The sequence below is a fragment of the Pinus tabuliformis genome, chromosome 6 (assembly GCF_031772625.1).
Source record: "Pinus tabuliformis cultivar Carrire ecotype Pingquan chromosome 6, CPIR1, whole genome shotgun sequence".
Taxonomy (NCBI): domain Eukaryota; kingdom Viridiplantae; phylum Streptophyta; class Pinopsida; order Pinales; family Pinaceae; genus Pinus; species Pinus tabuliformis.
In genome coordinates this window covers 979,585,481-979,612,910 of record NC_142292.1, presented here as the reverse complement: position 1 = coordinate 979,612,910, position 27,430 = coordinate 979,585,481, and the positions used below count along the sequence as shown (strand labels likewise).

The following is a 27,430-nucleotide window of genomic DNA, read 5'->3' as shown; positions in this document are numbered from 1 at the left end:
GTACTTGAACTCGCCAGAGATGAATTCACCACCATTGTCTCTCCTAAGAGCCTTCACCTTCTTCCTCGATTCCTTCTCGACCAGTGCTTTGAACTCACAGAACTTTGAGTATGTCTCGCTCTTCTTCTGCATGAAGAAGATCCAGCACTTTCGAGAGAAATCATCAACAAAGATCACGTAGTACCTGTGCTTTGCTGTCGAAGCTACTGAGAAAGGTCCACACACGTCTGTGTGAATTCTCTCAAGGATCATCATGGCACGACTATCCTTCTCGTGAAAGGTGGCTTTCACAAATTTTCCCAAAGTACACCCCTTGCACTGATCTGACTGGGCAAGAGTGCCTTTAGGAAGCCCAGTAGTAATATGCTGCAGTATCTTCAAGGCTCCATGGTGAAGGTGGCCCAATCTCCTGTGCCACATCTCGCCCTCATCTCGGCTCACCAATCCTTCTGCCTTGCATGCCATTGTTGCGCAGCCATCTACATGCAACTGATAAAGGTTCCTGACTCGAACCCCTATCTTCCGGGTTTCTCTAGTTGTCTTACTGCATAGGAAAGCCTTTCCCTCGCTGAAAACAACATCATATCCCTTGTCTTCTAACATCGCCACGGAGATAAGATTCTTCTTCAATCCTAGAACATGCATCACTTCCTTCAATACGAAGGGTTTACCAGACTCCCTCTCAAAGGAAATGGTACCAATATCGGTCGCACTGTATCTACCATCATCGCCCATCTCGATGTGCACTCCAAGATCTTTCTCATCAGGATCAGAAAACAAATCTCGATCTCCTATCATGTGAAAAGACGCAGCACTGTCCAAGAACCATACCGATCCCATCACACTTGATACCAAGCATGTGATCAACAAAAAATCAAGCTCAAACTGTGAGGCTAAGGCCTCTCCCGCTGCAGATCCAGTAGCTTGCTTATTTTTCTTCTTCTGCGGACAATTTGTGGCATAATGTCCGTGTTGGTGACAATGAAAGCACTTCACCTTGGACATGTCCTGCTTCTTGCCTTTCGCACCGGAATGCGAAGCTTTCTTGTTCTTCCCCTTCTTTGCTTTGGTAGCCAAAGCGCAATTTTCTTCATTAGATGCCTTTGATGAAGATCTGTCCCTGGTATTCCGCCTGATCTCCTCCTGCAGAAGATCTAACCAAAGTCTCTCCCATCTTGGTAATTTCTCCCGACCATTGACAGAGTCCTGATAGGAATGCCAACTCTTCGGAAGACCAAGGAGAGCCAAGCTCACCAAGTCCTCATCATCGACAGTCACCCCCACACTTCCCAGCTCATCCCGACATTGAGTGAACTTCGTGAGATACTTGGGCATACTGTCTCCATTCTCACACTTAATGTTTCTGAGTTTATCCTTGAGCGCAAACTTCCTCTGGTCGCTCTTGCTTTGGAATAAATCTGTCAATGCTTTCCACATCAAGTATGGAGAAGCCTTTCCATGCAGGCTGGATACAATGTGATCCTTCACGCCCTCCAACAGAATCCTTCGACACTTTGCTGTCATCTTTTGCCAAGCCTTAACGTGAGCAGCATCAATAGGCTTTGGGACCTCAGCCTCTATGAAATCCTTCAACCCATTGTCATCTAACACCGCCTCCATCTTGTTTTTCCATGCAATATAATTCGAGCTTCCTTCAAGAGCATACTCCAATCGCAATCCGTTGAAAGACATTTCAACTTTGACACCAAGAAAACACTGCTGCAAATTCGAATTCCACCAGCTCAAAACTCAACCGCTTCTGATCTAAAATTCGTGAGAACAAGGTATTTCTCGTACAGAGATTGACTGTATGGGCTTTTACCGGATATCTCACCTTCCAAAAGAAGGATGAATCCAGAGGCTACCTGGCCCGATTACAGACTCTGCCTGAAGAAATAAAATGTAATCACTTTCTGAATAATTGATCTGATGATCAACTCTGCTCTGATACCATGTATAAATTTTGAATAATATGACACTTATTCACAGATATTATCCTGATTATACACTATTGCGGAATGCATGCATAATACATAACCTCCTCTACGTTGATCATCAATTTTGCAGAATTAAAAACAATGAAACATCAATCGCATGCACACATTAACACAGTATGTAACCGGGGAAAGCATACAGCTGAAAACCCCCAACTATCTGTATATTATAATGATAAATAACATGTAACAATACATAGTACAATACTCCTCACAAGTACTCAGTACTATCTCCACCTACTACACACAAACTAGCTCAGATCTGAATCAAGTCACAGGTTCAAATCTCCTCCGTTGTCTGCCTGCCTCTACTGCGCAATCCAAAGCAAGAATGGTGTATGATCCAAGTTCGTTTTCCTTGGCTTGTACTGCGCAATACTCATTGGCAATCTCCATCAATGCATGTGCAAATCTCATGCACATCTATAGTCACAACTGATAGCAGTTTCACTCTTTCACCCACCTCTAACACTTGTCTCCACTGAACTCTCTATGCACTGAGTTAACTGATGTATTCTTTAGTTGCTTTATGAGTTTATGATTAGTGATTAATTAATAATTAATTCACATCACTCATCACTAGTGTATTCTGCAGTTAGACTAAATACAACTAGTTCAACCAAGTCAAACTGAACACAACTCCATTAACTCCTCAATCAATTCCACCAAACTCAACCACTTGAGTTCTAACTGAAGTCCATCATGCAATAGCTCAATTAACCCATAAGAAAAGCGTATTTCCTTCTGACAGTTGCATGTGCCACATCCGTAGCTCGAACTGAAGTGCTCCAAGAGGATAAGATAATGTTTATAGTCCAAATATTATTAAGAGCTAATAATATTCGATTGTTCTATTTTTAGCCTGGCAGTCTAAAAGTAGACTCCGCCCATATGTCTAAAAATAGAAGTCCATCTATTTTTACCAACATGACCAATCATCCACAAATAGCATCCCCCAACTCATAGACCATGATCCATATGTCTAAAAATAGACATTGCGCCAAAAATAGCCTGCGGGCCCACTTAGTGAAGGCAACTCCTTTCCACTAAGCTCCATCATCTTGTTGCATTTTCAACAGTGTATACTTAGGGGGGTCCCCGAGTATCCTACGTGATTGTCTTGGTAATTCCGCCACAATGAAAAATTTTCAATTAATAAATCACACAATATCTAAATTACACCTAAAGTCTCTAAAAAGTAAAAACAACACAGAAAGTAACACGTGCTAAAAATATAGGAGTTCAAACCATACAAACTGACTCTTCACAGAGATCAATAATTACTAGTTGGTGATGAAATCCAACATCGCAGTGACCAAGGTGAAAATCTTTATAGAAATGAGTGTTTGGAACCAGTTACCCTGACAACCTGCTTAATGAAACAATCTGGTGCAAGTAACTTTGTTATAAACCATCTCGAGCAAATATTACCCTCCAAAAAGTCCAAGTGAGTCTAGTCAACGTCTATTCCAGGTACAGCAAGACATTCCCTTTGTCTTCACCTCAGGTAGAGACCTAGGATTATAGCCACTAAGTTTACCAAATACAACAATTTTACCTGGGGGGAGAGTCACAGATCGGACGTACACGCAAGGGCAAAGTAACAAGTTCAATCCCCTAGAAGGCTCCTCCACATGATCAGTTGGAGGTTTACTTTCAAGTGACCCCAAGTACCTTTTAGTACCGTTGTAATACCTGCAAATCACTATATCTAGGCTGATGAAGTGGGTACGATCACTTCACCATATTCAACATGATCTCATGGTTAACTCGTACAATAAGAGCTTCCCAAAGAAAAATGGAAATAATTGGATTTTCTCTCCCTAACTCAAGATTCTATTGTTTGTTTGTAGCTTTGGAAATTTTACCTCCTTCCCCATTCCAAAGCCCTACACTTAAGCTATTGTAGGTGGCAAGAGACCTAAAACGTGTAAAATTCTAGATGAATTTTAATTAACGATGTATTATTAACTTGGTCTTTACTCAATAGGTAATGAAGCTGAAACACATGATGTTATGACACGACTCAAAATCTTAACGCACTCAAAAATGCAATGAAAACTTTCAAATTCGATGAAATCCTATTTAGAGGAAAGAAAGAGTCTTTGATTTTTCCGAAATGAAAAGAAAAACTCACAACTTTCCAACTTTCCTAAAACAACCAATTTCATCTTAAGGCAATGAAAACGCATAAAACAAACCAAATTCCACATTTCCCTAAATATCAAATAAACCAAAAATACTCTTTATCTTTTATCACTCAAAACTTTCAAGTACACAGAAATCAATCAAGAGAGTTGGAGAAAAACACATTTTCCCTATGAATGCTTTGATTTAATGATAACAACAGTGTAATTGTGAGAAATTCCCAAAATTGAAAGCAACAATTTTCCTTTATCAAACAAAAATGACCACAATTTCTTCACAAAAGCACTAGATCTCAAGAAACCCTAATTTGCAATTCAAAATGAGTTTGATCACAAATAAGCAAAAAATTAAGGTTAACTGGTGTATTTGACATAACAAAATAAGAATATCACAAGCAAAAGGACAACCTATCTTGTTTTCATCAATTAGTAAACCAACCAGACAAAACCCTAACTAGTTTCGTTAAAGAGACCTAATTCTCAAAAAATATTAACAAAGCACCAAAATGAGTTCAAAAGAGACATAACACAGTCCAAACAAAGATAATGATGCTTCCAGAAAAACAAACTCAAGTCTGGGTTAAAGCAAAATCCAAATTTTCAAAAATCCTCAAGGCCTATGCAGGTAAGCAATACAAAATAGAGTGCATGCGCCCAGTTGCTAAGGCGAAATTGGCACAGAACTATGCTCTGTTAGTGAACGAAAATAGCACAGGTGTCATAAACCCAAGACAAAACAAAAATTCAAGGAATCAACCACACATATCTGAAAGGTCATTAATTCATAAAGTCTCGGGTCAAGATAAATCAGAAGAATCAGAAAGAAAAACTAAGGAAAAGAAAGAGAATAGAGACGTTCCCCAGTATGGTCGCCAATTTGTTACACCAGACAAATCCCTCTTGCGAACAAGAGCGATCTCCCTAGATCCTTGATGGAAACTAGAAACAAGCAAGACAATTGAACTGACTCTTTCCCTAAGTTGGACTTGTTTGAATGATAATAATTAAGGCTAATGGATGAGCCTCTTACCTATTTCACGAAATGATCGACGGAGATCCCTTATTGTGATTTGATGCATCTCCTCAATGCTTGATAAGACCTGCAATCATATACCATAAAAGGATCAAAAGCATATGCGATATAATAATCCAAACAAAACTTAGCCTAATGATCAAGGAAATTAGGAATTGAATTTGCCTTAATAAACATTATAAACAATTATAAACCATTCATCATTCCAATAAGACAAATCAATGGGAGAAAGTGTTCATTTGTATTGATCAAAGATAAAGAGGAGCCTTACAACCTTTGCCTTGATGTCATGAGGTACCTCCCAAATGCCTACAATCTCGTCCTGAGATGAAAAGCTTTCCAATCTCAAACTAACAGCATAAGTTTATCTTCTCTGATTTCTGACCCCTTCGATCCATCTACCCTCTAGTCATTTTATAGGCTAATAGGAAGAAGTTTCAGATCCAAAAGAGGAGGATGAGACTCCTTAATTGAGGGATTAGGTTTCCATGAAAAAATGGATTAAGATGCATCATCTGAGGGTTATAGTTCGAATAGTCATCACCTGGAAGCTTTCAGTTGGGAAATATTCGACCAACTATGTTTCTAGAATGTACTTTTTATTTTTACTTTCTTGAATTCACCTGCACGGGTTTATAGTGGCAGACAGAGTGCAGCTCTACGCTGTTCTCAGAGTTAATTCCAGTGAATGCGCAGGAAAAGCTAGAAAAATCAGTGCAGGTGAAACTTAACAAGGTGTGATAGTTATTTTCCCAAAATTTCTCATCTGCTTCAAGATATTTTTGGTTGTTTGACTTCTAAGGGAGTTCATTCAAACATGTTCACGGATGGTAAAAAGACCCATAAACTGATCAAGTGTCATGGCAACAAATCGATATGTAACATGTTGGTGTTGCCCCTAGTACCAACTCAATAGAAAATTCCACTTCTCTGTGAGGCGGAAACTCTGAAATCTTTGTTGGAAACACTTCGTGAAACTGCTACAAGATTGGGTACCTACTCAATACTTCTGCATCCTCAACATCCTTACATTTATCACTAAAAATATGCACTGCAAATAACACACACCCTTTTCTGCGACTACGCTTTGCCTGCATAGTTGTCACCATTCTAACTGATGTTGCCTTCTTCTTACCCCACAAGATCCTTTGTTCTCCATTGTCATCCAAGCGCTCAATAGCCTCGTCATAACAATCCACCTTGGTCGTGTGAAGATACAACCAGTCCATGCCCAAAATCATATTATATAATCCCAACAGAAATACATTCAAATGTGTTGAGGTAGGCATACCATTCAACTCAATTGCACAAGCTCTTACCCAGTGATACACTCTCTTATTTATACATGTATTCAACTACACTAAATGGGATTCTACATGCACTTGTTTATTAAAACCACACTTATCCACTAGGTCAAGACTAACATAACTATAATTAGATTCAAGGTCAATCAAAATGGAAACAACTTGATCACAAATTTTACCATCCATCTCAATAACATTTTCTTGGTGATCTGCCTGCTTGTTATCCAACGCTGCATAAATCTGTGGAATGCTCTGCCCAACATCCCCAATTGTCTGTGCTTCCTCTGCACTATAAATTTGAGGCCTACCACCCTGATTTTGTGGAAAATCCCTCTTAATATGCTCCTTACCACATGTCCAACACCGCAACTGTCTTGTACCATCAACTTTATTTTTCTTCCCTCCATGTTGTGACCCATTAAACTTCTTGTAAGGTGCGACATTTTCTTTCTCGCTTGCATCCTAAGGCATTGTTCCTTTTAGTTGTGATTTACTTTTAACTTTATCTATCCCTTTCTAACCTTGTTGAGATTGTCTTCCGCTTTGACTGCTCATAACAATACTTTAATTTCCCAATAACTTCCTCAAGTGACCAGGGCTCATCATACTCAATCCAATCTCTAAATGCTAATGGGAATCCACTGGCAAATCTCTAAACTTTGGCCTTCTGATGCTTAAGATATAGACATACCTGATTAACTCTAAGAACTTGGTCGTATACTCCTCATCTGTCATCGACCCCATCTTTGGCTCATAGAATTCATTGGCTTTGATGTCGTAGTACAACTCTGACAAATACTTCTTGCTAAAACTTCTCTTCAATTCATGTCAACTCAAGTCTTTTGTCCTAATGTCTCTAACCCGCTTCACATCTTCCCACCAGATGTCAGCTTTCCCTTTGAGGTTGAAGATTGCTATCATATCCTTCATATTTTTTATGTAATCATGTAGCTCAAAGAACTTCTTCATCCCAAGTAGCCATGCCTCTGCATCCTCCAGCTTCTTCAAATCCCCATCAAAGGTAGGTGGTTTTGCTTTCTTGAACTCATCTAGAAAATATCCCCTGTCACTCCTCTTGTAAGGATGATAACGATGATGATCATAGTGTTGATCAGAACCAGAACTAGAATAGAACTTGTGTCCATCACCTCTCCTATCTGGAGTATCCAAGAGCCTGCCATCTCTGATCGTTTCATATCTATCTGACCTGTGCCCACCATGAGATCTATTGCCATATGCCCCATTTGTCTTGTCCTCCTACCCATGGTTGATCTGAAGTGGTACCTACCTATGCAATTCTGATAAACTTTGAAGGAAAATTGCATTGACTTCTGCTTGTTTCTCCTATGCCTGAATGATCATGCCATTATCTACCTTGCAACTCCTTATTTTTGCCTTCAAGCTTCTCAGTGTGTCTACTAAGTCAGAAGAATGTCCACCACCACGCTGCTCTGACCCATAGGGAGAATATTGTGAACTGTAGTCTACCATCTTACTAGTCATCTTTTATCTCTTTCCGGAAAGTACATTATGTCAGTTAAAACCAAAACATGACATAATCAGCGTACCTCAATATAGTTCAGGGGAGGATATCTCATTTGCAAGATCAACTAGATTTGCATGATACATGTATAATCATAATCATAATAGCATATAAACACCATTTCAAATATTAGCCAATTACTAAGGTCTGATCATACCAACCACATACCATGACCTCATGCATGTCAACTACAACCATAACAAGATATAAGCATTGACATGCATAACCAATGCATAATCGACATACACTCATGACGACCACATCCACAACACATTATCCACTTTCACATGTTGACACTGATGCAACCATGAACAACACCATGCATACACCACAAGCGTGAAGAACACATGCAACTGATATGTATGCATGACCAACACACCACCCATCCATTCCAAAGTGTGAACCATGCTCTAATACCACTCTGTAACACCCTCCTCCCACATTTACCCAAGTTAACCAGTCTGTTGGGGTAAACATGTGACAAGAGGCTACTATGATGTGATTCAACTCCCCATGTACAGTTAAGGAAGTGGAACCGACAAAACAAAACCATTCTGACCTTCCACACATGCTACAGAACCTTCAAGAGCCAACCAACCTTTCCAGGTGACCAACCCCTGAGACAAATTGACATTTCACTTATCTAGACCTTCAGTCGCTCCCATGACAAGCCATACATGCAACTGAGGTCTTCCGGTCACTCCCCTAGCAAGGCATGCCAACCACTGTGGACTTTTTCAGCTAGTTCTGAGCCAGCGACCCCAAATTGTGTGTCACTTTTTCAGGGCCAGGACTCAGGCCATTGCCCAGAACTTGATGAAACTTTAAGAATGATAAATAGCAATGGAATAAGGATACTAATGCAATCATTGGTACAAGTACTTGATCTGACCCCTACTAGCCATGACAAACATTTCGTCAAATATGTCACAAATATGTAATATATATGGTCATAACAACATATTTGAGCATAAGGGTCTCATAGTTATCTAAGATTCATCAAGAAGCATTGTTGCTCTATCACAATAGTTGCATTATCATCTATTAGGTCATATAGTCATTGTACATTCATTTGCAAATCAAAACATGATAAGAGCCATACATCAAGTCTATCATAAAACATACTCAACCAGAATATAACCAACAAAAATGACAAGGATATAACAACCATAAGAATCACATGTGAACCAATATATTTACACATGAAATACCAAAGAGAAGAAGATATTATTAGTGAATGCAAAAGCCAACCAAGTATGAGACTTCCACGAACCACCTGACCATAGATTTGTTGAACCAAATCTTTCTTTTAGCCAATCACCCCCCATGCCATATTTCAAGCATAAATGTGGGACTCACAACAAAACCAATCCAGGTTTCTTCAGGCTTTACCGCAATCCCCACTGAACCATTAGGCCCTAAACAAGCATGGATGCCACCAGATTTCTCCAACTACACCGTGAGGAATTTTCCTATCTCCTAGTCTCTAAGCTTTACCATATATCCCGACATACAACGGTCAAGGATTCTTGGCCTAATCAAGACTTCACCCCCTAGGCTTTACCGTATATCCCGCCATTCACTGGTCAAGGATTCTTAGGCCTTATCGAGGGCACACACCTCTAGGCTTTACCATATATCCTACCATTCATCAGTCGAGGATTCCTAGGCCCACTGAGGCACATAAAATCCAATTTTACTGCAATCCCACCTTCTCCAGTCCAAGGATTCCTAGGCCTTATGTTATTTCTTTCAGATACCACCTCACTCAGTTTTGAAACCATTCGACAATCCAACTCAATCAAATACAAGAGAACCCATCACACCATGGTTATCCGGAAATGGCAAGGCAAAGATGAAGAACATTGTCACAGCTGGCAAAACCGTGTCAATGACAAGAAGAGAACCAAATACACACATGCATGTACCATGCATGCCAAATCTAGAAAGGAAATCTAGTTACTAGATGTTTCTCTTCATTGCTTGATCTATGCTTTCCTTCGCCTTCTTTGTCCTTCCTTTACTTTCATTGATCCAATGCTAGAATGCTCCAATAATGCTTTAAGTGTCTAAGAGTGAATGAGAGAGAGAGAGGGAGAGAGAATAGAGAGAGCTCCAAAACTGAACTGACAAGAAGGTACCAACTGATCCTCATAAGCCTTTTTATTAATGAGGCCTCTATTTTCTTCAATTTTTCATTATTTTCCTTCATTTTCCTCCTCACATGCAACCTGTGACCTTTCACCTTATTTTTCTCCTAATTGCCATTAATTTCATAAATAAAATGTCAATTAATGTCTCATGTCTTTCCAAAGCCTTTGTCTTTGCCTTTGCCAATTTCCCTTAGCCATAATAAACCAAATGAACACCCACATTAGGATGTTTTTCCCAACATTCCACTTGGAATATGTCTCATGACCTTGGTTATTATTTTGCCTTTATTAACTTTATTACATGGAATTTTGACTAGGGTTGTTACATTATTAAATTGTTTGTTGACTTCCATCAAGGATGGAAAACTTGAAAGCGTCAATCAAGGGTTCATTGCAGTCAAGCAATCAAAGAGGATCTCCATGACCAATCCAGTCAAATGGCCTCAAATTATGTTGAAAACATCTATACATTGAAAAAATTCTCAAAATATTTCCAATGCAATTTGAACAGGGTCAATCGGACACCATATTAAAACATACGACCTAATGAAGTTGAAACTAAATAGGAAAAAAAATTGGAAACAAGGTACAATGCTTAAGTTACCCCGCTGACTAGATTTGCAAGGAATTTCTAGGTTACCTAATCATATTTTGATATGTAAACCAATCAAAAAGCAACACATGCTAAATAACAATAAATGGGTTTGTTTAGTCTTCGTGGTAATTTTGTAATTTGTGCAAAGGAACAACACCCATCATACTCTCTATACTCAACTTTGATTGTTTGGATATTGCACTTTAAATGTCATTGGTTTCCAAGTCCCAACCAATGCGGTATAAGTCTAAAGGTCAATTCTAGAACATAGAGATTTAGAAAGCTATTTTAAAACCTTTAATATATCATTTGCCTTTAATTTAATCAAGAAGTTGCTATTAAGAGCATGAAATCATTGGTAAATGCTATGTATGGGATATTCTCTGATTGAGGAGGATTTGAATCCCATCTCTTGTTCAAAAAGGTAGTGTCATAGACACTATACTATGTGCCTTAGAAACATTATAAAATGTTGAATATTGTATTTTAAGATAGTGGAAGACTCTTTATTGGAAACTAGGCAAGTTTGTCTTCATTATTGCAATAAGAGTCCATTGAAGGTTAGAAGACCTACACTATTGTTTTTCTAGATAAATGCTAATAATTGTTTTGCAAATTGAAGGTCATTTTTTAATGTAAAGAGGCGCAATGGTGTACTTTACACCATTAATAGATTGGCTCATCTTTTGAAACAGATTCAGAAACATAGCTCATCTAGAGTGAACTCCATTATCAATTTGTTGAGTATCGTTTATGTGATTGTTTATATTTTATTGTCAATTTTAGTTGATTGTTTTTATTTTGTTGTTGATTTTAATTATTAAAAATTGATTTTAAATTATTTAAACCAAATTTTAATGGAATTGTAAAAAAAAAAAAACTTTATATAAAAGTTCAAACTAATATAACAATTTAAAACTAATTTTGAAAATTGTTTATATGACATTTTTTCCCAACTCAATATTAATATCCAACTTTTTACATCATTACAAATAATTTTATCAATATCTAAACCAGAATGTTATTTTCTTAAAATGTTATTTTCTTAAAACTGTCAACTTGCCTTTCACCGCCACATTGTCACAGCCCCATCTAAATTTCTAAATTATATAACCAACATTTTGATCAAGATTTAAGCCATAAAATTATTTTCCTAAAATTAAATCAACATTTTAATTTCCTAAAATTATGTCAACATTTTGATCAAGATTTAAGCCATAAAATTATTTTCCTAAAATTATGTCAACTTGACTTTAAGCCATAAAATTATTTTCCTAAAATTATGTCAACTTGACTTGCACCCCACACTTTCTAAATTATGTCAATGCTTGACACTGTGGTCAACTAACAATATAGCCAATTAATTCCCATTCATAATATATTTTATAAGATTTAACCTTATTCGACTATAGGCATGATAGAAATGTGGCCATACATGGCATAACAACGCGTAGTGGTCACATGTGATTGATTTTGGCAGAGCATAGTCTACTTAAATTATCTAGTTCAAATTGCAGTTGATTAGTTATTTGTATGGTGCCTAGATATAATAGGCAAGCTGTAAAATGTGGAGGAATGCATAAATTAGTAAAAAGCAAAAGTAAAAGCAAGTCCAAAATGCCACGTATTTAAGCACAACTCCTTTGCGTAGGGAGTAGAACGTTAAGAAAAGGTTTATCTATTGAAACTGAAAAGGTTTATCTATAGATACGTTAACGTGAATTTACAACCATTATTTGAGAGTTATTTTTAATATTATCTGAATATTCTTGAAGTTCTTATTTATATTTATTAGACGGAAGAAACTTGGGCAAACATTTGACGATAGCAAAACATAGCAGAAAATTTGCAGAGCATTTTTTTAATGCTTTGCTTTTACTAAAACAAAGCTTATAGACAATACGGTAACCCATAATATAGAACAAACAATTTTTGCTCCATGTAAAATTGTGGAGAATATATTTGATACAATGGTATACAAACCATAAAACTTCAAAAAAGAACTGTTATCCAATGCATTGACCTTGTCCATTGAAAAACACTTAACAATTAATGTACAATATAGTCCAAATCACGCACTTCTTGCACTATGATTTCTGTATATGAAAGAAGCCATGGTTTTGCAATTGAATAATCTTGACTGGAGCAGATTCCTTCCATATGGTGATGCTTCATGGAAATAGTTACGGATGAGGAGTCATTCCACTCGGAATGACCATGCTGAACAAAGTGTTATGCAGTTGAAAGAGCATACATCCACGAGAATTGCTGATCAGCCAGCAACAGTGGAAAATTCTTACTCCCCCAGCAACATGGGTTTATCGCTTAAAACTTTCATAAATTTGCAGGGTAACTTCAATCCATCACATTTGTAATAATTTGTTGCCAATTTCTCGTAAATCCATTAATGCACTAAATGCTGCAGCATCCTTCTCCAACATCAGATCTCCTAAGAGAGCTGATTCAAGGACCTGAAAAAGAAACAATACAACTAAGTTACATTTGCAGCTAGCATTCAGTTAGAACTTAGCACAGAACATGATATGAAATTTTCAATAAAAAAGGATCACAGAATCTTGTATCATATCCTGATTCCCCTGCTCAGTTTGAGCTGAGAAAAGTATTTTACGATGGTGAAGAGGTGCCTTCCCCATTATTCAGAGAATAAATATCTATTGTCAAGGGGAAAGGCCTACTTGAATTTTTTCAAGCATAGATTGTCCAATAATTCTCAAATTGACTGATGGGCTGTCTCCAATCAAATAACTTGCTGATTCTTTTGGGCAACAGGGAGCGTCTGAAACAGCTGATCTATTAACCATATGTGTACCCTTATCATATGCATTACAACAGGCATCAGCATCATCCTTCCGACTAGCTAGTTGCATAGAAGGCAAGGCAGACTCTGCTATATTTGAGAGTGCATCGCTTTCCTTCAGTGGCCCCCTACCATCAGAATCAGTACTATTTGCTGGATTTTCATCCTTAAGTTCACTATTAGCTTTCTTCTCAGGAGAAGAGATTTCAGGAGAAAATTTCTTCTCACCATCCCAATCAATGTTATTTTTTGTCAATTCATCTGTAGAACATTCTTCAGTAGCCTTTCCCCCGGGAGAAAGATTATTTTCTTCGGACTTCCTCCCATCTGAATCAACATTTTCTGTTGTGCATTCATCCTTGGGAACTTCAACATCTGTTTTTCTGGCACAATTAACATTGTTTTCTTCAGATAGTCTGTTCTTCCAGGAAGAATCAATCTGATTTGCTGACAATTCACCCTTGGGAACCTCACTGTTAATCTTTGCCCCAGGAATAATCCGACCAAAATTCCACATCCAGCGAAATCTACCATTATTGGCTGCTGATGAAGCCTTTTGTTTCTTCCAGAATGCTGAAACTCCCCCGGTCTGTGAAGCATTGTCTGTGACAGCTTTCCCTGATGATCCCTTCAGTGCACAATCAAGTGATTGTACACAATATTTTTCTTCACTTAATCCATTATTCCGGTCAACACTCTCATTTGGCATTTTTACTTGATCTTGAGCTCCAACTTCTGTTTTATTTACACCATTAGCATCCCATTCTGAAACCCTTTCAGCTTCAGATTTAGTCACCGAGAGTGTTTGAGAAGCAGACACCAATTGACCTGAATTTTGTTGCTTTATCCTAATATTAGTTGATACACTAAAATTATCTGCCTCTTGTCCCAATATATTCTCAGGATTTACGCCTTCAATGGATTTACTACATATTGGATGACCCATTAATTGATCTTCAGACTGAATCCCTTCACATTGGTTTTCATCTGTAAGTCCAGTGACATTCTTTTCATTTGATTGAACATCCTTGGCATCTAAAAGTTGTTTTTCTACATCACTCTGAATTGGTGGTCCAAGCATCTTGTCCATAGAGGCAGTATCACTTTCATTTTGATTAGCCACTAGCAAATTCTTAACATTAGATTTAATTTGTGTGTCTAAGCATTTGATTTGATCATCCAACAATTTGCAACTAACTGCTTTCCCACTAGTCCCACTTTTTTGATCATCCATTCTATTTGGAACGGACTCAGACTCGCTTTTCAACAATCTTCCACAGTTTTTCTTTCTTGATTTCTTTTTCTCTTTTCCACTATCTGAACCCGACCCATGGTGTTGTTGACTCGAGCTATTTGTTGGAATATTTTCAGAGACTTCCCCACTTGAGCTCTTACCAAGCCTATCCACAACTTCTTGATTAGATGACTCTTGAGGCACCACTTTCTCCAATACAGAAGTCATCCATTTTTCTTCCCAATAGCTCTCTGGCAATGGTACCCTTATGCCATCAGGTGAACATGAACCAGGCTTTTGGTGTTGCAACACACATCCTCTACAAGACATTGCGGATCGAATAGGAGAGGCACTTGCACTTCTAACAAGTTTACCTGTCCTTGTGTAGTCTAAATTCCAGGTCATTTTTGTCGAAGGCGGAGTGGTGCTTTCTGTAATCATAGGTTGAAGTGACATAGCATTTTTTATCAACTTTCTGACATCTGTGTTGCGTGGAAAATTAAGCAATCTCTGAAGGCATGTTGTGGCATCTGGACTTGCAAGCAATGTTGATCTTAATTCCAGGAGCATTGAAACCGCCATTGCTGAAATAAAGGCACTGCAAGGAGAGTGCACAATATTATTTGCAGGGTTATCATCTTCAGCCAAAGATGTCTGGCTGCTGGGTGCTGAGAATATTGCATCCCACACAAGCAAAAGATCCCGCAGCACAAATTCTCGACCAAAGAGCACACGTAACCACCGCAAAGCAAAAAACTGTGGCTCAACATGGAGCTCAACTAGATGACTGTATAAAGAGATATCAGTGACAGCAAGCAAATTATACAAACCAGAAGATGCTTCAATAACAGGAGGCAACCCTGATAAAGAGCCAACCCCAGGATGGTTCATGAAAAAGTCTGCCATGGCAACTAGTCCACCTTGTCCACCTAACAATGCATCAAACATGCAATATGCATCATGTTCAATGAATCTTCCAGATAGAAGAGCCCCTAGCTCCCCTTCCACCCCATAAGCATCACTTCCTAAAAATATGGCCCTGACATTTGGGTCGAGTTCGTCAATGCTATTAACTTTAACCATACTTGTTTGGCATTTGAGGATTTCCTCCTCTGAACAGTCAGTCAATCTTCTATCCTCTTCTGCAATACTGGACACCTTTCTACAAACTGGGGACATTTTTATTTGTTTCTCAAGGTTCCCATTTAAATTATGTTCTTGGAATGGTAGACCATCAAACCTTTCGTCAGACAGATCTTCAAATAGGTGTTTCACATGAGAGAGGTGTGTGACATCAACATGAAGAACATACAAAAGAGGAGCAAGTAGCTCATGCATCCCTGGGAAGCAACCAAACATGCAATATCACCACATAAAGTCCTTCCAAAGATAATAGAATATAATTTGCACATCCACTATTAAATGTTTATAGAAAATCTGCTATTATATTTACTTGTAATATAAAAAAAATAAAAAATAAAAAGAGAAGGTCCAAGAAACACTTCACTAAGCAACATTTTTAAGATCCGTTAAAAACAATGTACCTTGTTGATAACTATGTTCTGAATGTGCCAGAGACCATACAAGCAAGATACGCCTCAACATAGCCTGACATGAAGGTGTTTGAAAATAACTCCCGTGCTCTGGATACAATCGTGTCAGATCTTTGTCTATATTTCTTTCCAATTCAGCATTTCTGAAGAAACGTCCCCATATGCTTTCTGTGGTACAGCAGTGTATATTCAGCTGTTCAGGAAGGGGACAAAATGTCCTCATAAAACATTCAATCTCCTATGTCGAATGCATCATCCCCATTCCAATTTAAATATTTACCCACCTGGATCTTGAGACAATGGATTGTCCATGTTCAAATGAGCTGTCTTCTGCCCGTCCTCCATTATGTGCGGGTCAACAAGAAACCGCCTTCTCAAGTCTGCATACCTGCCAATGAGATAATGCACAATTTTTAAATGCATTAAGTGCTATAGCTCAGTAATTTTACATTTTGCTTCTTTTACATCAACATGCGCCTAGCAATAGACAAAACTGAAAAGCATTGTAGACCAATGTTTGTATTGTTCTGGAAATCAATAAGAATAGATATTATGTAAACTGATTGTAAAATACCTGCACTAGCACTAAACTGCCAACCGGGAAATCTAAATTTCAAAATAAGCAAAACATATGGCACATTGGGCTGTAGATATACCTAACATAAAGAATCAGAAATGATATAATGTTGTACAAAATTGATCTGCAAAAATGTATTTCTTAAAAGAAAATCCTTCTATTCTTGATAAAGATCACATCCCTCTTATCAACCACTGTGCATTCTCCCAAAACTTGTCTGCCATCTAATGAAGAGTTTGTTACCATGGGGTTGTCTTTGACAATCCTTGATGGTTCCTTACTAGCTCTGAATTAAAAACAACATTTTCCCCTAGCATGGGAGCGTTAAATTTCCATGAAATCTCTGCAACTACTTAGATGAATAACTGATCACTGAAACTAATTAACTCTCACCAAGATACAAAGCCTCTTAACGACTTATAAGCAGTGGAATAAAAACACAGATAAAAACACATCACACAAATTGACACACTTTTCTCAGGAAACCCAACAGGGAAAACCTGCTTGCTTGATGTGGCTATTTTTTTAATTGTCCTTGGAGCAATTGAATCTATTACAAATCAATCTGTCTCTCTTGAGAAAGTGTTCTGCTTCTCACACAAATCTCAGCAAATACAATTGATCTTGGTTCTTGGTGCACAATTGATCCTCTGCTGCCTCCTTGACTTGCTCTGCAAACCCTGTTGTCTTGCTTCAATTCTTCTCTCCTTCATTGCACACTTGAGCCTCCCTAATCCTTGCGCTAATCTCCTATTCTCTAGCGCACTTATGGCACTATTTCTTAGGGCACTTGGACCTATCTCCTTGCGCACAAAATCTCTTATTTTGTAGTGCACTTGGCCCCTATTAGGCTATTTCTATGCACACTTCAACCCCTATTATTTAGGACCCCAGCTCCATACACCGGCGCACAATCAATGCCCTTAAATTCTAGGGAACGTGTACTCCTATTCTTTAGGACACAATTCCTATGCTCAACAATCAGGTTTTCTCTCACAATATCGTGAACTTTCTTTGTCTCACAAACTCGTGCACAAAACAATTTAATTTAATTGTGCCTCCGTCCTTCTTTATAGACACGATCCATGCCAAATTAGGCTAGTTCAAATTTAGAACTCGAGTTGTGATAGCAAGTTAACTGAGAGTGTTACTCAGTGTCCTTCCAATCATCATTGGAGTTGTTAACTCGTGCTCTCTCCAATCAACACTGGAGATCTAACTCACTCTTCCTTCAATCAAGACTGAAGACTAACTCGCTCTAACTGAACTGTTGACTGCCAAACAATCTTGTAGTCAAACTGATGAAGGCTTCCACTTAACTAGACCTCCAACACTACGCATGAACTCTTGATGATTATTCCCGTAAACTAGAAATAAACTCACCATCACTGAAGTCTAACTTATGAGGGCAATTTGAGGTCTTCACCGACAAATGCACAAGCCAAAAGACCTCGCTCGCTACATTTTCAACAGGGAACTCAACTTTTCCTCTAAACCAGGGAGGCTCATTTGTCTAAGTGTGTTAAAATTGGCAACTAGGGCCAAATTCCACCTTGGGACAGCTCATTTGATGGAGATGATGATTGCATTGGATTCCTCTTTTCGAGAGGTCCAGGATTGATATAAAGATCATCTCACTCAGTCAATGTGATTTTGAATTTATGCCCACACATGCGCAAATTGTTCAAGTCGGGTTCATCATTATGTAGGCTCAAGAAGCGCAATGGATGTGTCTCTTCACCCACAACGAATTGTATAAATACAAGAGACCTCACTCCTCATTTGGCACATTCATCACTCACACATTTCTCTCTCTTCATCAGATTGGTTCGTACAGCTATTGGGCAGCCTCTCTCTCTCTCACACGTGTGGCTAGGAGGACAGATTTTCTGGGCAGAATTACAGGCCGAATTTCAGACTTCAGGGACAGGTTTGACCAGCGTTGACCAAGGTGTTTTTGACTGAGTTTGACTTTGGTTTTTGGGTCAAAAGTTTGATTTTCTCAGGCCGCATTGCTGGGCACAAAAACCGAGAATTTCTGGGCTGGTTGACCTGCGTTGACTTCAGGGTTGATTGCTGTTTGACTGCAGAAAATTACAGCAGTTTTCTCTCTCCTTTGACCGAGCTGTTTTGGGCTGAAATTGACCTCCTGATCAGGCCGAGTTTGACCAAGGAAGACCGAGCTGCTTCAAGGAAGAATTGCTGTTGTTTTGACCAGCGTTGACTTTCTGGTTAGGGCTGAAGTTTGACTGCAGTTGACTGCAGAAATTTACAGGGCTGTTTTGACTTTGTATTGGGCAAGTCAATTTGACTTTTGTACTCTCTCTCTGCTGAACTTTTGATTTAATAATAAGAAGAATTGATCAAAGGGTTTTCCCCACATTGGGGTTTTTCCCTGGCATCCGCCAAATCTGGTGTCCTCTTGTCTTGGCTTGTCTTTTGCAGTTTGTTTTATGTTCTATCTGCTTTTACTGTCAATGTGATTATTGTGATTGCTATTGGAAATTGTTATTGGGCTGCTAAGGAACATTGAAGTAAATTGTGTTAAGCATAGAACATACCATTGTTAACTAAAATTAACAGAGTGCCACCACAGTTTTTAAGTGCACAACCTCATGCCCGCCAAAAAGCACCCATCCTTCGTGCTAACCTTCTCCAACCAAGACTAACTTTGCACCCCCACCACTGCATTTTTCAAAACCCATTGCATGGTCCAATGGGCATCACCACTAGTGGACTCCCGTCACCATTGATGGGTGGGATCGAGGGGGCATTGACCTTTAAGCCAACTCCCCTAGAGACACACTCAATTGGTGTGACTAGTTGTTTCTGTGATGAGATTATTGCTTATTAGCCTGGACCTGCTATTCTCCATTAATCAGTTGCATTCCTATGCTCATCAGTCATTTACATATAGTGGTGTATCACTTCCCATGCCTTTGATCTCAGATGTGCTAGATGTGTTGAAATTTGTAGCTAGGGCAGGTACTTCTACACAGGCCTAAGGGTATACTTGTGCAAAAGTTGCACACATTCTCCTTAGAGCACTTGCTCTAGTGTGAGCAAGTTGTTGATGTAACTTATCCTAAGTTTAATTTAGGAAAAAGCACATATTAATATGTTAGTTTATTGAGCTAAAAGAAACTTAAGAAAAGTAAATAATTTACTTTAGTAAGTTTTAATCTTAGCCATTGATCTCAAGGGAGGCGAGATCTAATATCGGCCATCAATCACTTTGAGATTAGAGTTAGCATTAGGGTTTTGGCTCAATGTAAAGTTATAAAAAAAGGCTAGTGAGAGAGAGAAAGACACATTATACAACAACACTAGCCTCAAAAGGAGGAGTGTGATACTCTATTGTGTCGGGTCCAAGGAAGGTGCAAGGAGAAGCAAAAGAGATAGATCCAAATCAGTCAAGGAAGATCAAAGGACAAATCTAGGGTTTGATCAAGTGGATAACTCCAGGGTTATCGTTGTATATATAATTCCTCAATTGGGCTATTATCCCAGGATGGGAGCCTAATTATGTTCAGTTTAATTTATTAATGAAGAACTATGATTGGGCAAAAATATGTGGCATATGTGATTGAGAATGATTGTGTGATTGTGCTTCTGTTGAATATTTTGTTCAGAACCTAGTTGTGTTTATTCAGTAAGTTTTATGCTAGGAATTAAATGTCAAATGCTAGGTTTAGAATAAAAACTAACATGGTACAAGAGTTAGTATTCTAAAGAAAACCGATCTCAGAATCGCAGGTGTCATGTTCGTACCGGATCATCAAGGCCAAGTTTGGCCACAATCATACAAGCAAAAACAAAAATTGGGGCCGAAGTAAATCGTCCAAACAGCCGAAGAGAACTTTTTTAAAGGGCCAATTTATTTAAGGGCGCATTTAAAAAAAACAAAAAACAAAAACACAGCAAGGAATGATAGACCTAGCAGCCCACCCAACCGCCACAGCAGCCAACAAGTCGACCAGCCTACAAGACAACCATCCGCGCAAACAAGTGGTTGGACGGAGCAAGCTACTCAGGGGACCAACGACAAAAGAAGTTGTAGGGGCCAGGAGCCATGGCCAACAAGGAGCAGCTCGAGCTTCCATATTTCACTGATCAAGACACAGGGCCAACGCGCAGAGAAAACCTTTTCAAGGGTTGAGTTGGGTCACACAAGTGACAGGAGCTCGCAGCCAAAGGGAACCAGTCGAGGCAGAGAATGTAGTGGCTCAACAAATCATTCTGCAAATCAAACTGAAAACCAAGCCCCGAAAACAAGTAACTACGCACGGGAGTTGAGGGGCCATTGTGGGCGAAAAACATTGCAGAAGCACTGAGACGATCAATTGGTGAGCTTGTCGAAAGGAGGATGGAGGAGCCTAATGAAGCATTGAATCGAGCTGACTGGCTACAAAAGAACACTAGCAGCGGTTGTAGGTGGTAGATTGCAAGCGGGACACAACACTGCAAGCGTGGAAAAGTCAACAGTCAAGTCATTGGATAGGCCATCAGCATGAAAAATCCAGCCATCGGATCAAGGATGAGGAGGCTCCTAGGGACAACAGCACCAGGGAAGAAGGTCAGATCTATTGAAGAATCTAGCGCAAAGTAGTGTAGTGTGATTCTTCGTTACTTGATAACAATTTGTGTAGTCTTTTTACTTTTCTTATTAGCTTATGCTTCTTCTTATTATTATTAGTGCATATGTGTGTACTTCATCAAACTGCTACTAAAACAAAATAACAAGAACACAAAATTTGGCTCTCTACCAAGGACAAAACCTCTCCACTCTTGAGATGAAAACCCCTGGTAAGTTTTCTCTTATTGAAGCTTCTTATTTGAACCGCTGCCAAACCCTAGACCCTTGATTAGGATATCCTCCAAGCATAAGTCAAATCCTTCCTCTTTCTGCACTATAACTTCCAGCACATGGACTTCTGTCTTCTGGCACTTTGTTCTTCCTTCTATAGTAAGTAGATCTTCTAGGAGAGATACTTTTACTTAGTGATATCCTTCCCCTAAGGATACTCACTCCTTCTCTAGATCATCCGAGTTCCTTTTGATGTATGGTAGTAGGTTGAGTGTGACAGCACTGCAACCCGAGTTTTCGCACGTGGGAGGGTCCTAGTTGTAGGTATATGGCTCCTTCTAACTTCGCTTGAGGTCCTTCTCTCTTCGCTTGGATAGGAGGCCTAGTAAGCCTATTTAGAAGCCCAAACAATGATAAATTTGAGACTGTTATATTACTGTTGTTGTGACCGCAAAGGTGACTATGTTTCTCGCACATGTGACTGTTTTTCACCCTAAAAACAGTCCCTTTGACTTCGGCTTTGACTTCTTCTCCTTCGCTGCACTAGAGGCTCCTCAAACTTGTCTTCTCTCCACCTTTACTCGGTTATCCTTCTTCGCTAATTTCAGAGCTTGATGATGCGTTGTATGAGGAGTGGACAACCTCTATAAATAGAGGTTTGTCCCTCCTCTTTAGGCCGACTTGACTGTCCTTTAGGCCAACTTGACAGTTACACTATAATTCATCTTTTATTCATTATTTTGCTGCTTGGAGACTTCGTTGATGCTAGGAGAGGATTTGACTTTGCTTGGAGGTGTTCCCATGACCTTGTACATTGACATACATGATGTAACATGCCCTCAAAGGGTCTCATCATAATTACATTTTGACTTTGACTTTCTAGAAGCACTTTAAAATGTGCTTGACCTATTTTCAATGAGCAAGAAACTCATTGACAAATACTATAAAAATAATTTCTCTTTTCTTGAATAAATACAAATATCAAAATTACATTTATGAAGACCGAACCTAGTTACATTTCCTTCAACACTCCCTCTTAACGAGGGAGGTATTCATACAACTTTACAAGGTGTTTAGCTATTATCAATCTTGAAGAATTCACATAAGAGAAATCGGATTTGCAATCCATCTGTTATAGCATCATATTCATCAACATTGTCATAGTGCAAGGCCTTGACTAATAGCTCCATCTCTTTACGAAACCATGAGCTACAATGTTGGCAAGACCAATGATTTATAGACACCTTCATCATTGTCTCTCAAGGTACATACCCACTCGAGGGTTCATCGAGTATGACCTTCTAAGACTATTCTTATCTTGGGTTCCCAGCCCTCAAAGAATATTGGTCCTCTTGCCTACTCTTATCTTGGATGCCCTACACATCCTCAAAGAGTATCAAATGCTAAATGATTACCCAATCCTCCCATTCTTTCTTCTTGAGTGAAGACAAGAATGTTGTGTCTAACTTGTGTCTACATTTCCATTCATGGCCTTCATCTAGACTTACGATTGTTAGTCCTGGTCTAGTGCATGACCCGTGAAATGGAAAACACAATTGTCACTCCTTTGTAATCAAGGGTGATCCAAAACTCCCTCTTGATCAAGGACCTGTTAAAGCTCCCTCTTAACTGGGGACTCTTTCCTTCATTAGCAGCTTCTTCTTCGTGGGTTCTTTGGCTACTTGATCTCCTTGCTTTCTTGATGTCATGAAGTCTTTGTTCGAACTTCTTCTAGGTAGGGCACCATCCATCGATCACTTTCCTTCTTGGTTTGTCATGCCATTGCTTCGTGGAAAGTGACTATCAGGTTTTTCTTGTCATCTTGGCTACTCCTTTGTCATCTTGTCCATGCTTCGGAATACTCTTCTCATGGATGCTTCATTGTACTTGCTTGATTACAAGTTTTGACCTAGTAGCCCATCATGACTTCATCCTGATATTGCTCCAACATTGCCTTTTCTTTTGTTGGTTGGCTTCTTTGTCACGACATCTTTGTGGAGTAGGATCAGTTATCTGCACTTTTTACATCTCCAAGTGTTAATTTTAGGTATGTTCTATGCTTAGAGCAATTTATTTCAATTTTCACAGCTAACTCAATATCTTTTCCAGATTAGCAATCGCATCAGCATTAAAGTAAACTGCAAATAGAACATAAACATAAATCACTGAATACAAGCCAAGACAAGAGGACACAAGATGTGGCGCTAGCCAAGGAGAAGCCCCAGTGTGGGGAAACCCTTGATCAATTCTTCTTATATGTTCTTCAATAGTTCAGCAGAGAGAGAGAGAGAGAGAGAGAGAGTACATTTACAACAAAAGACAACACTTTGACTTATCTAGATAAGAGCATAGATCATCTCTAAGAAGATGTTACATGAGATCAGTTGAAGACATGCTGCTTCAACTGATTCTCCAAGGTGACTCCACCTATCATTGTGTTGCATCTCGTCATCATCTTGCACCTCATCGTGTTGCACCATGCTACACCCTATGTTGCACTGTTGTCCTACGTGCCATTGTTGAATCATGTTGTCATACAACATGTCTCATGTGCTTGCCACAGCTATCCATGTTGTCCATACTTGCCATGTTGTCCATGCTTGTTGTCCCATTGTGCCACTACTGCACAATGTCATGGTTATCCCAATGTGCCACTGCCTCATCATTGTGTTGTCCCATGGAACATTGTGGCACAATATCATTGCTGCTAGTATTGTTGTCCCATCACAACTTGTTATCCCAGCAATCCAACATTGTTGTTGTACCAACATACTTAGGTTGCTCTAAATATGTATGTACCATTACCTAGTTGTCCTAGTTTTACTGCTATAACAGCTGTACCTAACAATCATGCCCAAAACACTGTTGTTTTGGGCATATGGCAGCCCTTAACACTTTCTTCAGCTCACAGTTCTAGGGTCCTTGACTGCAGCAATCTTGGACTGGTTAGGGTACTTCCAACAACCCTTCAATCTGCCCAGAAGTGCCCTCCTTTACTGCGGTTTCCCTTCTAAGAGAGGAGACCCTATACTGCATTTTTTGGGCAGTCTATCCCTCATCAACAACTTCGGCCTTCCTCTGTTTGTTGTGGCTTGCTATATCAAGTCTCCTCTTTACTGTGGCAGCCCAGCACTCTTCCAAATGATCCTAAAACAGTCCTTATTGTTGCGACATAAGGCCTGCGGTTAGGGCACACCTGGACAGTGACTAGGGCACAAACTAAACTACAGATTTAGCCTCATACATTAGCGTTTAGGGCCTGTCTTCCACGTATAATTAGTCCTCATCCTTGGTTGTGGCTAGGGCACGTTGAGGCCTCCTTTATACATCATTCATCTGCGTCTATAGTGTTGCGTTAGTCCTCCTATTCTTTGCAGCTAGGGCACAACATGACCCTCATTTCTCTGCGGTTAGATGTCTTTTCCTAGGATAGCGTTTAGGGCTTTTACGGACAGTTGCTTGGTGTCTCTTCTAGACCTGCGTTTAGGGCAGTTAGAACTTATCCTTGCTGCGCTATAGAAATCTCCTCCATGACTGCGTTAAAGGCTTCTTCATTGATTGCATTAAGGCTTCTTCATTAGGGCAGCATTTAGCCTAGGGCACTCCCTCTAGATCTCTCCTTCATCAAAACCCAAAACAAAATGAAGAGAGAGATCACAAGAGTGTGAGTGTGTCAAAATGACTTAAAGGCCACCTCTGTTTATACTAAAACATTGAGCACAAGTGGGGGCCGTTTGGTTGCTAGCAGACCTTGACGAATTGTCTTATAACACAATTAAATTCATAACTCCATGAATACTTATCGGAGCCAGATGATCTTTAGATCAATCCTACACCTCTCGATGAGAGGGATCCAAGAAAAATATCAACTGCCATAAATAAGATGACCCACATGGATTTTGGCCCTAGTTGCCAATTTTAACACCAAGGCCTTCATAGATGTCAAGGGCCCTTCCTTTATCAGAGTTGTCCTGCCTTCTTTTGGGAGATATCTTTTAAGGCATTTCGTCAGTAAGTGATTCTTGGTGATAATGGTGTTCTTCACATGCTTGATCTCTTTCTACATTAGCCTCTTCTCAGATAGATAGGTCAACCATCTAATGCTTCTTTGTGAGAGCATTCCTTCATTGCTTGCTTTATGGACTTGTCAACATTTCTTCTTGCTTCTTAGTCAGCAATCTTATGCTCCTTATGTGAGCATATTCTTTTGTTGACCTTCATTGCATTGGTACATGCCTTCAAGCATATTCTTGGTGAAAGAGATTCTTTCATGCTTGATCATGTTATAGAACTATACCCATGACTCAATAACATATAAATGAAAACATGACTTAAACTTTGATGCATACATACCTCATCTTGATTCTCCTTTGATCATCCTTTGGTGTGACCCTTCTTGCTTCATCTTAGCTTGTCTGCATACCATTCTTTTCTTGAAACCCATGAATGGGATTCCCAATGAGACATTTTCTTTGGTCCATGAACCTTCTTTTGAAGATTCCATCATAGGATCTTAAAGATCATTGCCTTGCAAACGTTTCCTTTCTTTTGATGATGTAGGTCTTCTAAGATTCTTATCATGATCAATTTTCTTTCATCATGTATGAGGTCCATACTAAGTATGCTTCTTCTACATGAATATCTTGAGCTATATCTTCCATGCTCCTATATTCTAGAAGATATTTTCACCCATGCATGATTTATTCTTATTCTAAATGCTACATCTTCATGAGTATCTAGAATTCCATGTACATCATGCTTCTAGATTCTAGAGGATGATTCTAGCCATGCAATTTTAATTTATTCCTACACGCACCTATCCTACTCAAAACTTTGAAAGAAGTCTAGAAGTAAAGAGTTTGACCTAGTCATAGTAGAGATCCGGAGGATCTTACTTCTTTTGCCTCTTTCCTTCTTCTTTCATCTCTTGCATTATGTGAGTTTCTTCCCTCTTCCTTTTGTTGTTGTCCTTCTTAAGCTTAGGACAATTCCTTTTCTAGTGTCCATATTCTTGGCATCCAAAACATTGGATCTTGGACATGTCTCTGTTCTTCGTTCTTCGTGGACCAAACTTGCCAAATTTATCCTTTCTCTTGGCCATGGTAGCAAATGCTTGCTCCTTTGATCTCACATCTTCTTTTGCCTTAAGTCTGGTTTCCTCTGTTCTACATAGAGACCACATTTCACTGAGAGTGGTTGCTTCCTTCTTGACATATATGCTTGATGGGAAGTTTCCCCACTCCTCAAGTAGAGCATTGAGTACTACAGTTGTCATCTCTCTATCAGACATGCTTCCCCAAGCTCTTGAAGTTGATCTCTCATTTCAGAGATTTTGCATGAAGTAGGGAGCTATTCCTTCCTTTGTTATCTTCATCTTGTATAATTTATTTCTCACTGATATAACTTCTCCGGATGTGGATACCAAGAATAGCTCTACTAGTTTATCATAAATTTCTTTTGATGTCTCACACTAGGAGACATAAGGAATGAGAGAGTCTTTGATTGATTCTATCATAGTCCTTTGAGCTCTTGTCTCATCCTTATTGTACTTGGCTAAAGCTTGAGTCTATTCCTTAGCAAGGATAGTGATATTCCCTTTAACATGCTCTAGGATTTCATTCTCCTTGAGTAGTAGATCAGTCTACTTCTTCCATGCAAGAAAGTTATTGGTA

At 39.1% G+C, this 27,430-nt stretch overlaps 1 protein-coding gene across 1 annotated transcript in view; it reads right to left on the bottom strand.

Moving 5' to 3' along the window:
- Positions 1 to 12,674: 12,674 nt before the first annotated feature.
- LOC149262272 (uncharacterized) overlaps positions 12,675 to 27,430 on the bottom strand; it is a 91,645-nt gene continuing 76,889 nt past the window's right edge. Inside the window, exons 2-5 of the mRNA XM_089423869.1 lie at positions 16,659 to 16,762; positions 16,366 to 16,542; positions 13,466 to 16,161; positions 12,675 to 13,240 (exon numbers count right to left, since the gene is read on the bottom strand). Coding sequence (XP_089279995.1) covers positions 13,133 to 13,240; positions 13,466 to 16,161; positions 16,366 to 16,542; positions 16,659 to 16,762 — 3,085 coding nt within the window. The 3' untranslated portion in view covers positions 12,675 to 13,132. The remainder of the gene's footprint in view (positions 13,241 to 13,465; positions 16,162 to 16,365; positions 16,543 to 16,658; positions 16,763 to 27,430) is intronic.